The sequence below is a fragment of the Anopheles moucheti genome, chromosome 3 (genome assembly GCF_943734755.1).
Source record: "Anopheles moucheti chromosome 3, idAnoMoucSN_F20_07, whole genome shotgun sequence".
NCBI lineage: Eukaryota > Metazoa > Arthropoda > Insecta > Diptera > Culicidae > Anopheles > Anopheles moucheti.
The window spans coordinates 4,297,892-4,310,259 of NC_069141.1; the positions used below are offsets into that span (position 1 = coordinate 4,297,892).

Consider the following 12,368-nt stretch of genomic DNA (forward strand, 5'->3'; position numbering starts at 1 on the left):
TTTATTTTTAGTTAGTATTAAAAACTCTGAAGCAAACAGAATTAACACGAAAACTCCGCTTACAACCTTAAGCATATTTCACACAGTGTAACAGAGCATCGCAAGGAAACAGCAAGCAACTCACGCATCGAGAAACGGTTCTCACTGTTGCGTGTATACTAGAGCGTGATTTTATGGTCGTCCCACAGTGGCGATGGTACGCAAGACTTTTTCAAGCTGGCTTTCCATACCCGAAGCAGAGCAGAAAGGTGGCTAAAAAGTCCAAAGTGGGTAATTCGTGGGGAACCGGTTGTGTTATTTCGTCTTACGAGATTTGTTGTTTCCAGTAACGCTTAGGAGAGGAAAAAAGCGAATGCGTGAGAAAAAGCCCGTTGAACGTGAGTTGCACTGCGGGTTCTCAGTTGTTTGAGTCATCGCAACTCAGCGCTGAGTGCTGATGTTTACTTATTTGGTGATGTTGTCGGAATTCTAAATATAGCAGCAAATAATGCAAAAACTTCTATTAAAAGTACGTTATCACTGCAATATTCCTGAAATTTTAAGGTAAGGTATTCAAAAAAGTACATGAAATATAAAATTCAAAAAAATCTTTAATTCAATAGAATTCTTATAAAATGTTGTATGAAACTGATTCTATGAAATCTAGTATTGGTAACTATATGGAAACAAGAAATCGTTTAAGTAGAATGTTTTCTGGAGGAAGAACATAGTTTATTCCTCTTGCTAAATTTATATCGTTCCATATATGGCCAACGTTTCTTCAGTTTGCAATATAGAAACGTGTAAGTTTCGTCTTCTAATTGTGTCTCCCTCAACTAGATCCATCGTTTGTTTTGTGCCATCGAAGGTAAATACTGTTTTATGGACTTCCTACCCGTCACACCTACACGATCTCCAGAACACCTTGGTGCGTTGGGTATGACGAAAAGTTACCCCGTTACTGCTTAACTAGATTTAAGTCAATTTTACGATCAGACGACCGCGACACACCGAAATTCCCTGTCCAACCCGAGTGTGGTGGTGTGCATTTAGCAAAATGCGCGGTCAGCAACCCTCTCGGGGGAAGCCAATATGCAAAAACCTGAATTAATCCAAGGCACTTCCTTACCCTGCAGGGGCCGTACCGTGTCTAATAACCGTCGCGTGTAGGTGGAGACAATTCCGTGGCCGGATACTCGCACAGTTCGCCTACTACGGCTCCTAGACATGTGGCCTCCTTCTTCGCGGGTCGTTTTACACCCCGGGCACGGCGGTTCCGGTAACGAAGTGTAAAGTGGTTAAGCTTTTACGATCGTGGTGGAAGTGTGGCTCGCGCGTTCCAATCTCATCAACCGGCCAAAAACGGATCATCCTGGTGAAATCAACAGCTCGCATTGGGCTGGGAAACGATTTTCTAACCATTTTCGGCAATTTCTGTCGATACGGTTTCCGTTACGGTTCCCTGTCGGTAACGAAATGTTTCGTAGCTCTAAGGGAGCAAGAGAGATGAGTTAGACGCATGATGTCACGCGCACATTGTTGGTCCGTTTTGAGTCGTTTGGTGCATCTTAAGTTATACACGCCTCTGCAGCAGACAGGTTCACCATCCCACTGCGACCGGCCTTATGTGAAGGTTTTACCCATTTCCTTTAAATGAAACGATGTAGCAAGTTTTGCATCGTGTGTATATCACTGGAAGATCCAAGTCACCGTGAGTCGATGTCACCTGGGTACCATAGGTTGGGTTGGGACTTTCTACAAATGGATGTACAATAAATCATTTGTATTGAACCAGTACACACCCGCAACGTTGACCCACTTATCCACGGGGTTAAAGTTCCGCAAAACAAATCTACTTTTCTATACAGATTGGCTCTGTAAATATTATAGAATAATGTGATTTTATCACCTTTCGTTCACGGCTTCATCATTCGATTTTTTTCTTTTCATTTCATACAAGACATTTTGCTTTTTGTTTATTTGTAGTGTAAAAAAAATGGATCGACATCTATCCAATAAGATTTCCATCGGTATCGGCATATTTTGTTTTGCTCCGCTTTTTTAAACCCTTATTTTGCATTCGAACGCTCTAACGCTACAGTGGTTTGCATTGTTCTGCAGGTCGGCAATGTTCCACCGCAATCCCAAACGACAATCGGTTTGAGTATGCGTTGTTAAACTTCCTGTTTTGCATAAACAGAGCCTGTCCACTTCGGGTTCGTTACAATTACTCCGCCAATAATTAGATTAGCTCTTTTTTGTTGTTTTTTGCTCCTTTTGATATAGTTAATCCACTGCATATGTTTTCTGTTTTACTGTTTCTTTGCCTATCTTTTCTTACTCGCTTATCCGTTGAGTTTGTTTGAGTTTTGTTTCCTCGATACCTGCGAATGCTTCGTACGCTACTCAACACAAACGAACGAAAAACGTTTTAACGACTATTAGCTGATTAGCTTGCTTTCACGTAAATGGTTTTGTTATTGTATTCTGCATTGTTGTTTTTACCGCGTATGCTGACATTTTGATATCTATGCTAACTGTAGTTACTAGTTTATACTACCAACGCTTTAACGGCATTGGGTATTCTCGTGTGTTTCGTGTGTGATTCTTTTCTTTGCATTATTACTATTACCTTTCGTATCGATATTGCTATCTCACCGTTACATCCCTCTCCTAGCGGATATTACGTTTGTTTTTGTTCCTATGTTGATTTCAAATCCATTTAACACCATCATCAGCGGACGTAAATTACAAACCATCGATATCTCTACTGGTTGACCTGGATCTGACTTGTGTCTGCATTATTTGCTGAACATCAAACAAAACAAAACGAATGGCATTTCGGTTCCTCGCTCAACAGCATCGTAGCGATCGGTACGTGTTTGATTTGATATAAACGGGTTTGCTTAGTAGTAAAGGTAATAGTAGTAGTTCATAGTAATAGTATTAGTAGAAGCGGAGTCTTAACCACTCTTCTGCCAGCTACGATGATGGATCGCTCCACTAGTTTGAGTTTCATCGGTAAGTTGTATCATCATATCGGGCAAACGTACACTCATGCCATTCCTATCGAACGAGTACGATGATTAAATAATAAAACATAATTCTATCCATGGTAGTCACACCACAGACAACTTGCTCCTATTTTCATCCCTACTGTCGTTTGCAAGTGTTTTGCTAAATTGAATGATCAAACGTTTACCGCTATTATCAAGTAAATCAAATGAGAAAGATACATTTCGCTAACGGTTGAGGTGAGAAGTTAGCCACAGCACAGGACTGTGAGCACAAGAGAAGTTTGTTACATTAACTAAATAAAAGAAGAGAAAAATAACTAAGTCAGCTCATTTCGCATTTCCCAAATCAGTAACCTATATACAATGAAGTAAACTCAGGATAGGAAATGCATATCCAATACAATACACCCTTACGCGTGAGATGAAATTGAGAACAGAGAAAACAAACGTACTGTTTGTCAGCGCAAGGGGAAACAGGTAAATATAATCTTAAATATCACTTAAATACTTTCCTAGAATGTTCCCATCAATGCAGCATTGTGGCTGCTGGTTTGCGATTAGTTCGTTAATCTAGCTTAGCAGCGCTTAAGAACAGCAATGGTGCTCCGCCGCATACGTTTGATTTCACTTTTTCCTTACATTTTCCACGCTTTTGTTTAGGTTTAAGAGAACTGGTATGTTACGATAGGTTTTGTGTTTTTTGTGTATGTTTTTGTTAGGTTACCTGCATAATCTAGTACCGCAACAACGGTTGGAATACTCGCAGCATCATGTGATGTCGTGTGTTGCTCTGTGTGCCTCCCTTCCAATCACTTTATATCACTCGCGAAATTCCCAACATGTGCCCACCCGTCGCATTCGCAGCGCAGTTGCAGTTGTGTATGTTATAGATAGTATATCATAGCTTTACGATATAACGATAGTAATGTATTTAGATGCAGACTTTGCCACATAGGAAGCAAGTATACGCACACGCATTATTATTGTATTCGCTATCTTCCGTTCCTACTTCAGCTCTTAGCTTCGCTCAGTCATTTTAATGCTTCCATTAATGTTTCAAACGCCCATTCTCTTACTGCAAATCAACCGGATATTATACCACACAATGCCTTCACCCGTACACACGGAACCCAAACGTATACTAGAACATATAAATCTGGCACTCTGTCTTCGTGTTCACTTTCAATTCCTCCACCCAGTGTCTTGCTGCAACTCTGTAAAAAGGTTACGTTAAGAGATGGTAAGCTAAAATAAACGGTTTACGGTAGCAAGATCAACTCGGGCTGCCAATTACCTCGTCAAGAGATACTATTTTTTACAAAAAAGAAGATACTCAAATATTTGTAATCCAACAAAGGAAGATTAAAGAGGAGATTAACACTTGCCATCGCTTAGTTATCGCTTCAGACATTTTCGAGCTAGGAGCTTATCGAACTAGCTTAAACTTAGACGCATCCAGCGAAACGTAAAATGCCACTCTATCAAATCAAGAACGGCTATTCTCTAATCTGTGAGTCCTTGGGCGACGGCAGCGAGCTGATCTTTCAGTATTCGGAATCCGGGACGATCCTCGGGACTGTGGGACCAGCATTTTTTCATGACCTAAAATAAAACAGAAGGGAACAGGTATTGGTACAGTTTCGTACAGAAAGAGTGTAAGCTTCGCGTTATATCAATAAGTACATCATAAATTTCCTTTGCGCACGCTTTGGGCTTCTCCAGTATGATGCCGCGCTGGACACGTTCGACAACTTCAGTATTTTTTAGGCGACCGTACGGCATCTTGCCACACGTGAACACTTCCCACATCAGCACACCTGTTGAACGAAGAAAAAAAAACGTACTATTAGGAACATGTTCGTTACACATTTCATCATCACCGGGAGTAACTTACCGTATGCCCAAACGTCACTCTTGGAGGAGAATCGCGTGTAGTTGAGTACCTCCGGTGGGGCCCATTTGATGGGGAACTTGGTACCACCGGAGCTGGTGTACTGATCGTCCAGCACATACCGCGCCAGGCCAAAGTCTGCCACCTTTACTGTGTTTTCCGAACCGACCAGACAGTTGCGTGCAGCCAAATCGCGATGTATGTAGTTGTGACGCTCCAGATAGGACATGCCCTTGCAGACCTGTGGATGAGGATGTGCAAAGGGTTCGTAGAAAGCCATCGGTTTGAACATGGCAAGTCTCTATCTTACCTGTATACACATATCCAGCAGCAGTCCCATGTTTCCAATCAGCGATTGCTCGTGCCTTCGTAGGTAATTCAGCAGAGATCCATGCTTCATGTACTCGGTGATGATGTAGATGGGTCGATGCTTGGAGCAAACACCATACAGCTGCACCAGATTGGGATGTTGAAGTTTACTAAAATCGAATGATGATAAAAGCTATTAAATGCATTCTTCTATATTGTCACCGGTTAAGAACACTTACGTCATAACTTTTGCTTCCTCTATGAAATCATCCTCCGACATGGTGCCAACCTTCATCATCTTCACTGCCGTATCGATCGATCCACGCCATTTGGCACGCCGTACCACACCGAACTGTCCCGAACCGAGCTCCTCTAGGATCATCAACTCCGAGGGATGAATTTCCCATTTGTCTGTGGGATTTAATTAAGGTTACTATTTTTCTTCCACATTACGGCAACTACTGCAAGGGAAACGAGTAACTTACCATGAGATAAACCAGCCGTCGGTGGCACTGGACGATCGCACGGTGACGTCTTGAGGCGACAGGCAAGCCCACCGGAGTTATGGCGATGGTAGTTTATCAAATCCGGAATCGTTTCACAGCAGTGCTTTTCGGATAGGTAAAATTCACTGCGAGCATTCTGTTTGATATGGTAATGCTTCACGTGCGATTGTGGTCTGTGATGATAAGGGATGCAAAGAGGAAATTGCATGTTATGTACAACTTGACGAGATAATGTTAACGAAAGTTACGTACACTTTGGTATGTAGCGATAGTGTGTAAAGACCCTTGGTGGACGATTTGCGCACAACAAAGCAGCCTTCCTTGTCGTTCTGCTTCAGGAGCGATTCCGCACGCTGCCGGGACATATCGCCCACGTACCAGTCGTACTTTTGCAATCCGAGCAGCTCCTTCTCCTTGACGTAGTTGCTCGGAATGTACCCGATTGTGCCATGCTGATCCTTTACCTTCCACCAGTGCTCCTGGGAGTCGTCGATCACCTCATATTCGGCATTCTGCGGAGAAAAATGCCATAGACGGAGTAGTTAGATATCGTGTTATTTAACTTGTACTACGGTACGGAACTCACCTTTTCGAGGGAAAGATCACCACTTTCGATTGCCTTGAAGGGGTAGAGCGCAACGACGATCTTCACCCGTGGTGATACATCCTGTGTAGAGGAGAAGTTAAAATGAACAAGATCAATTAAAAAACCGGAGAATAATAATCTCGTTCCAGTCGTGAAACATTTTCAGCATATTAATTGCACTAAGTAGTGTATCCGCTTGCATCAAAAGTCAACCAAAGCGAATTATATTAAATCAACTCAACTCATCATGGAGTGTTGAAAATGGAAAGAAGCATACATAGCAAGCGAGCATCGCAAAATGTAAGCATCAGCTGCACCACAGGAAATTGCAAATAACGAACGATTAATTAGGAGTCAGAAGTTTTTTGTTTGTCTCTTATATTATACAATCTTCTTCTGCATCAAACGAAGTGCATCCACAAGACGCTCCCCGAAAAAAAGATTCAGCTTTAGTGGAACAAAAAATGAAGGGCATTAGTTCGGCATGATGCGCGCTTACAATGCATCGTCTCAGACACGCGTGACGCGACGATCGGATGATGATGATGATGATGATGGGTATCGCCCATCTTAAACTGACGATGACAGCCGCGCCTCGATGGATGGACATCTTTTGCAAAAGGCTTACATCGCGCGCTAGCTGAACCGCATCCGATTCCGGGCGTCAGCGTGTGAATCTTCTCAGCAAACGAGGGTCTTCTTTAGGCGGTGGCACAGCCGATTTGAATGAATATTTTATATTTCGGTCATCTAATGCCTCCTCCTTTGCGCGATCGCGATAAATAAACGCAATAGTTACAATATTATTAACGATGAGAAACTTTTTTTCTGGATTGTGAACCAAAAGGGTGTGTCGTTGTCTTTCTGTGCTGAACGAGCTGGGCAGTTGGAGGACATTGGGTTCAAAATTCTGCGTTAGGTTAACGCTATATCAAACGTTTTCCGTTTCGTTGCATCGCGTGAGTCGTGAAATTGAAACCGGAAACGGATGACTCGGGGACATACGCAGACACACACGCACACAATCAACACTTACCTTTGCCTTTGTGTTCGGTGTTCCAGGCGTTACTGTTGGACCACCGGGCATATTTAAATCCCCTCCTCCGTTCACGTGCAAACCAACACCGTTGAGGGACGCCGTTTTAAAGGAATTCACAGTCGGAGACTGACGGGATGATAATGCCGGGAATGTATGGAATGAGAAGACAGAAATAAAATTAAAATTAGAAGAGGAGGCACAACCGTAAAGAATTTCGGGTGCCGTGCACCGTTGCGCTAGAACCCGGTGATTATAAACTTCACCAGTGGCAGCACCCGTTTTCCCACTGGAATCAAAACACAAAACCCATTATTTTGTCACTCGCTGGTATGGTCGAAACTATCATTTTCCAAAACATATTCGTGCAAGTCACACTGCGCAAGGTTAATGTGCCTTTTCCCCATGTGCTATGATGCTTTCCCGAGGAGACTTCATAATTGTTAACAGCAAGATGCACAAATTTGGGTACATTTGTTCAGTTTTTTTCTTGATAGCTTTCAACAACGATAATCAATGCTAATGGACAGAGAGGGTCCACATCATGAGGGCGCATTTCAATTCAAATTATATGCACAAAACGCCCGATTGCTTAATTGATATGAAATTCGATTCAATGATGCAACCGTAACAAAAATATATCGTAAAATTATGTATCGAAGTAAAAAAAACAATCCGTCGTAATTGGTAGCTTTTACTTCCATTCAAACGAAACTATTTCCCTACATTGGCACAGACTATTAAATCGACACTTGAAAACGCATAACCAACATAATTCCGAATAATATTCACCCACTGGAAGGACGATATCATTAGAATAAACGGAGGAATAATTGAACGTTTTACGACTTCGGAATGGCTGAAGCCAAAGATCCTCCCTTCAACATTTCATGGGTTTTTGTTTTCTGAAAGGGGATAGGAAAACTCTCCAAACCCCCAACAACAACAAAAACCGACCACCGAATTAACGTTCGAACGTGCCATTAAAAGTGCTCACCAAAGGCAAACGCAAGGCCAATCCCTTAGAACCGAACATAATTTCAAGTGTTGTACGGTTGCATCCGATGCGTGCGATAAAACCATAAGTCATTCTACCAAATTTCCAAAACCGATTTCCAAACGAAGCGAGACAACATAAAACCCGTCCCAAAAGACGTCGCGACAAAATGACGGTACGCGACCGACAGCAACAGCATTAACAAAACAAAAAAATCCTCCTTCCAGAGCTCGCACTAATAAAATCGTGAGAAAAAATTCTCCCCATTTCGTTATTCGCTCCACTTGCAACCATTGACGGTACCCTGATGTTTCCTTCTGTGCAAGGAAGGATAGACTTGGAAACGAAAAGACGCACGAATTTAACGAATTTAATAACACAACCTAATCGTCCGTTCTCCTGGTGCTGGTTGTCGAGTTGGTGCTCTTTTCTTTTCTTGTTGATGTTTTATGGTCTGTTCACTTTTTGTTTTTAATTCTTGCACAGGAAAAGAACATCATTCGCATCGCGCGCGAAGAATTGTAAACATCAGCAAAGCGTTATACACATCTAGCATCATTTGGCACGATGCGCGATCCGAAATCGACAGTAATTCGGTGACCACTCCCCTTGCCAGTGATCGGTGATCGCTCGGGAAATTAGGCACCACCATTAGGCGGGAGCGTGGAAAATCAATCCCGTGCGCGGTGCGCAATTTGTAGTAGGAGATGCGAACGAGATCGACCGAGAAGACGAGATAACGATCGGACACACATATTCACCATCGTTCGGTTTATTATACGGAGAACGATCACGCACGGGGTAGTTTGTGTGTATAAATATCAAATATCACCCTTCCGGTGCCTTATTACGATTCCCACCCCTAAAGGGCAAAAGATGAGCATCCCGCAGAAGTTCGTTTCATGTGATCCTATAATAATGCGTTGCTGCCACTGCCATTGTGATGGCCGTCTGTGCCGTCCACAACGTGAAGCTTTGCTTATTTTTGGGAGGTCAGTATATTGCCTAGGGGCCATTTCTGTCCTGCCCGTACCTGTGGCTGTGCGACGAAGGTGGGCGTTATGTTGCCTAAGCTGCTCGAGCTGCTATTAAGATGATGGGATGACTGTTGCGATGTTTGCTGCTGCAGTTGGGGCGGTTGCTGCTGCTGCTGCTGGAGGACTGCCTGTAGGGCCGCCTGCTGCTGCTGCTGCTGCTGTAGGTGCACTTGCTGTTGAGCCGGATGCTGCAGCGAGGGCGAATGGGACTGGGAATGCTGCTGCGGCGGGTGCTGTGTGGGCTGTGGTGCCTGTTGCTGGTGCGCCTGGAGCACCGGCACCGTGCCGGAGTGATGCTGCAGTTGCTGCTGCTGGGGATGAACCTGCGATTGCTGCTGCGGCAACGGCAGGTGACCGTTCGGCACGTTGGGGCTGGTACTTCGGGTAGAATTTTGGGCAGGAGAGCTTCCAGTACCTAAAAAAAAAAACACGAGAGCGTAGAAAATATTCTATTAATAAATGTAGTCTTTGATATGGGGTGATTAAGCGTTACGATTAATCGATGCTGCGCTGCTAAAATATGAACAGGAAATAATTACTTTTCTGCGGACCATCATCAAATTTCACAATCATTTCATGCCCTTTTTATGGATGCAAAATAAAAGGATGCATCGCGGCAAATGCCCCCAAGGTATGCACGAAGTTTGCCTCCCGTAATCGGAGGGATAGGCGGAAGGAGAAAAGGTAAAAGTTTGGAATGTTTTAAGTGGCACCTCGTAAAGGATTCATAAGGCATCCTCCGAACGGAACGAGACAGTATCATAATGCACGATTAGACGACGGGGATTTCCTTCTCATCCGGGTGTTGCTCCGCTTCGTCCCTGCATTCATTCATGGTATGCATCCGTACTAAGAGCTCGAGTTCATTCATTGCCTCTGCCCAACTATCAAATCGCAAAAGCTGAACGATCACGGTCCAGCACGGTTCTGCAGTGAAGCAGAAAAGAAAAGCACGCACAAAGAAATGTTTAATGCCCGGCGGCACCAAGTTATTGCGCTCCCGGTAAGAGGGAAATACAAGCTTCAGGAGTTCTTTGTTTACCGTGATTCGAAACATCGCACAAATCCCCAATGCCCGGGAGTGCGTTTCTGGAATGGTAAGATTTTTCATTCAGAATTTTATTGCACCGCAACTGCGTAAAGTCCGTGTACCGCGCATAGCGTTATTACCCGTCCAATTCCACACCGTGGGAAGGAAAGGGCGTGGCAACGTAACGCTCCTTTCGTACTTTTCGATGGGACCTGCTTGCAATTTAGACGATCTTCAGCTCCGGGACGACATCCACGATGCGTAATTGCGTGTGGAATGTTTACATCGCAACATGCAACCAATATCCTGTGGACGTTGGGGCTCTTTTCTTTCGTGCCTCCCGGGGGTGGCAGGTGTGATTGATCACTCAGATGGTTCGAGTTTCAAACTGGAACCCCTTGGTGACTGTGTCGATGAGTCACACCGTTTTGCTCTTCAGGACGCACACACTCGGGCTCACCCGAATGCAATTGCCATGCAGTGCAAATAACGGATCGCCACATGCCAGTGGAAGAAATCACCCTTTGTCCATCAACGCAAGTACCCCCGCGAAGGAAATGCCAGTGAAATTGCATAGTTTTTAAAGTAATGGTTCATACATCTCTACCGCACTGTGGAAATGGCACGCCACATACACCTAAAACGCTGGCTAGGCTCTAACCAAGGCATCTTCTCCATCTAACTGGCCGCGGGGCAGTTGTTTTGGTCAGTCGGCAATTAAGATCTAATTTATTATCCACACGGGCAATAATGGCGCCTTTGCGAGTAGTTGCGGTACGTGGGAAAATTTTCTTGGCGGAATCACAACCACCAACACGCGCCGGTTTACCTAGAACAATGAGCACAAGAGTAACACGCGCTAAGAACCGGAGTGCGCCCTTTTTTTTTCCTCTTCGGTGTGATGGATACTTCATAAACACCTCAGGAGTGATAAACTAAAGCGGCCGCTGTTTATCATGGCAGTCGCTGAGGAGAGATTGCATTATAAATTTCGTCATATTTCATTGCACCAATGAAGGTTTGGTTGTTTGTAGCCTGGTGGTGTTCGTATGCAACACAGAGGGCTTAGTTCTAGAATACTTAAAACAAAATTATGGCAAGCGGTAAAGATTTCGAGTTAATGTAGCGTGAAGAGCTGCTCGTGTAGCAATACAACCATTGCATAAACTATAAGTGAGAGTTTCACCGAAACAATTGCCTATGAAGACTGGTAAGAAAGCTGACTTAAGCCATTGGAAGGTGTCTGTTTGTACGTCACCGGTTAAGTGTCCATCCTGACATGGTTCGTCTAACTGAGGTTAGGAAATAAGATCGCTACCCTAGAAATAAAGCGAACGTAACAAACGCTACAGGCTATGCTAGACCCCAAGCAAGAACTACCTCGGCAGCATTCAAGCATGCAAAAGAGACTAAATGCACCCAGCACGAGCGACAGAAAGAGAAGTGGTTTCAACAAAAATCGAAGTAAAACACACCTTAGCATATTGGACGTGGACGCAACTTTGCTACATCCGCTGCCAGTGTGTCACGTTGATGACCGGATATGTCAAACAGTGCGCCGCGGATGGATACGCGCGCACCAATCGAAACAATTTCTATTTTCACCCGAAGAACTTCTCGCTTTCAAACGGTGTATTAAATTTAACTACGTCTTGTTTGCTGCTAGTGATTGAAGTCGCACGCATGCATCGAGAGGGCACGGTAAACAAGACCGGGGGCCATATCCGTGAGAGGTTGAGCTATGAATGAGCAATTTCGTGTTTCCTGCAAAATAGAATCCACGCGCGGCATAATCACGCAACGCGCGCATCGTAAATCGACCGTGGCTTCCTGTCGGAACTCGATGGTACCAAAGTGCCTTCTGGGCGAAGAATACATTGGTTTATACATTTCGTTTGATTTTAGTTCTAATATATGAAGTAATAGTAATACCTCAACGATCATTTCATAAAATTGTTCATGATGAATGAATCACATTAA

At 43.9% G+C, this 12,368-nt stretch overlaps 1 protein-coding gene across 2 annotated transcripts in view; it reads right to left on the reverse strand.

Annotated features, from left to right (window-relative positions):
- Nucleotides 1-1,928: 1,928 nt before the first annotated feature.
- The window catches only part of LOC128301931 (tyrosine-protein kinase Btk29A-like), a 65,871-nt gene continuing 55,431 nt past the window's right edge, over nucleotides 1,929-12,368 (reverse strand). For both annotated transcript variants that reach the window (XM_053038608.1, XM_053038609.1), the window contains 10 exons: nucleotides 9,355-9,773; nucleotides 7,325-7,453; nucleotides 6,289-6,369; nucleotides 5,955-6,214; nucleotides 5,682-5,875; nucleotides 5,436-5,607; nucleotides 5,198-5,366; nucleotides 4,891-5,128; nucleotides 4,680-4,813; nucleotides 1,929-4,598 (listed from right to left, as the gene is read on the reverse strand). In XM_053038608.1, the coding sequence (XP_052894568.1) occupies nucleotides 4,500-4,598; nucleotides 4,680-4,813; nucleotides 4,891-5,128; nucleotides 5,198-5,366; nucleotides 5,436-5,607; nucleotides 5,682-5,875; nucleotides 5,955-6,214; nucleotides 6,289-6,369; nucleotides 7,325-7,453; nucleotides 9,355-9,773 (1,895 nt within the window). In that variant the 3' untranslated portion in view covers nucleotides 1,929-4,499. The remainder of the gene's footprint in view (nucleotides 4,599-4,679; nucleotides 4,814-4,890; nucleotides 5,129-5,197; nucleotides 5,367-5,435; nucleotides 5,608-5,681; nucleotides 5,876-5,954; nucleotides 6,215-6,288; nucleotides 6,370-7,324; nucleotides 7,454-9,354; nucleotides 9,774-12,368) is intronic.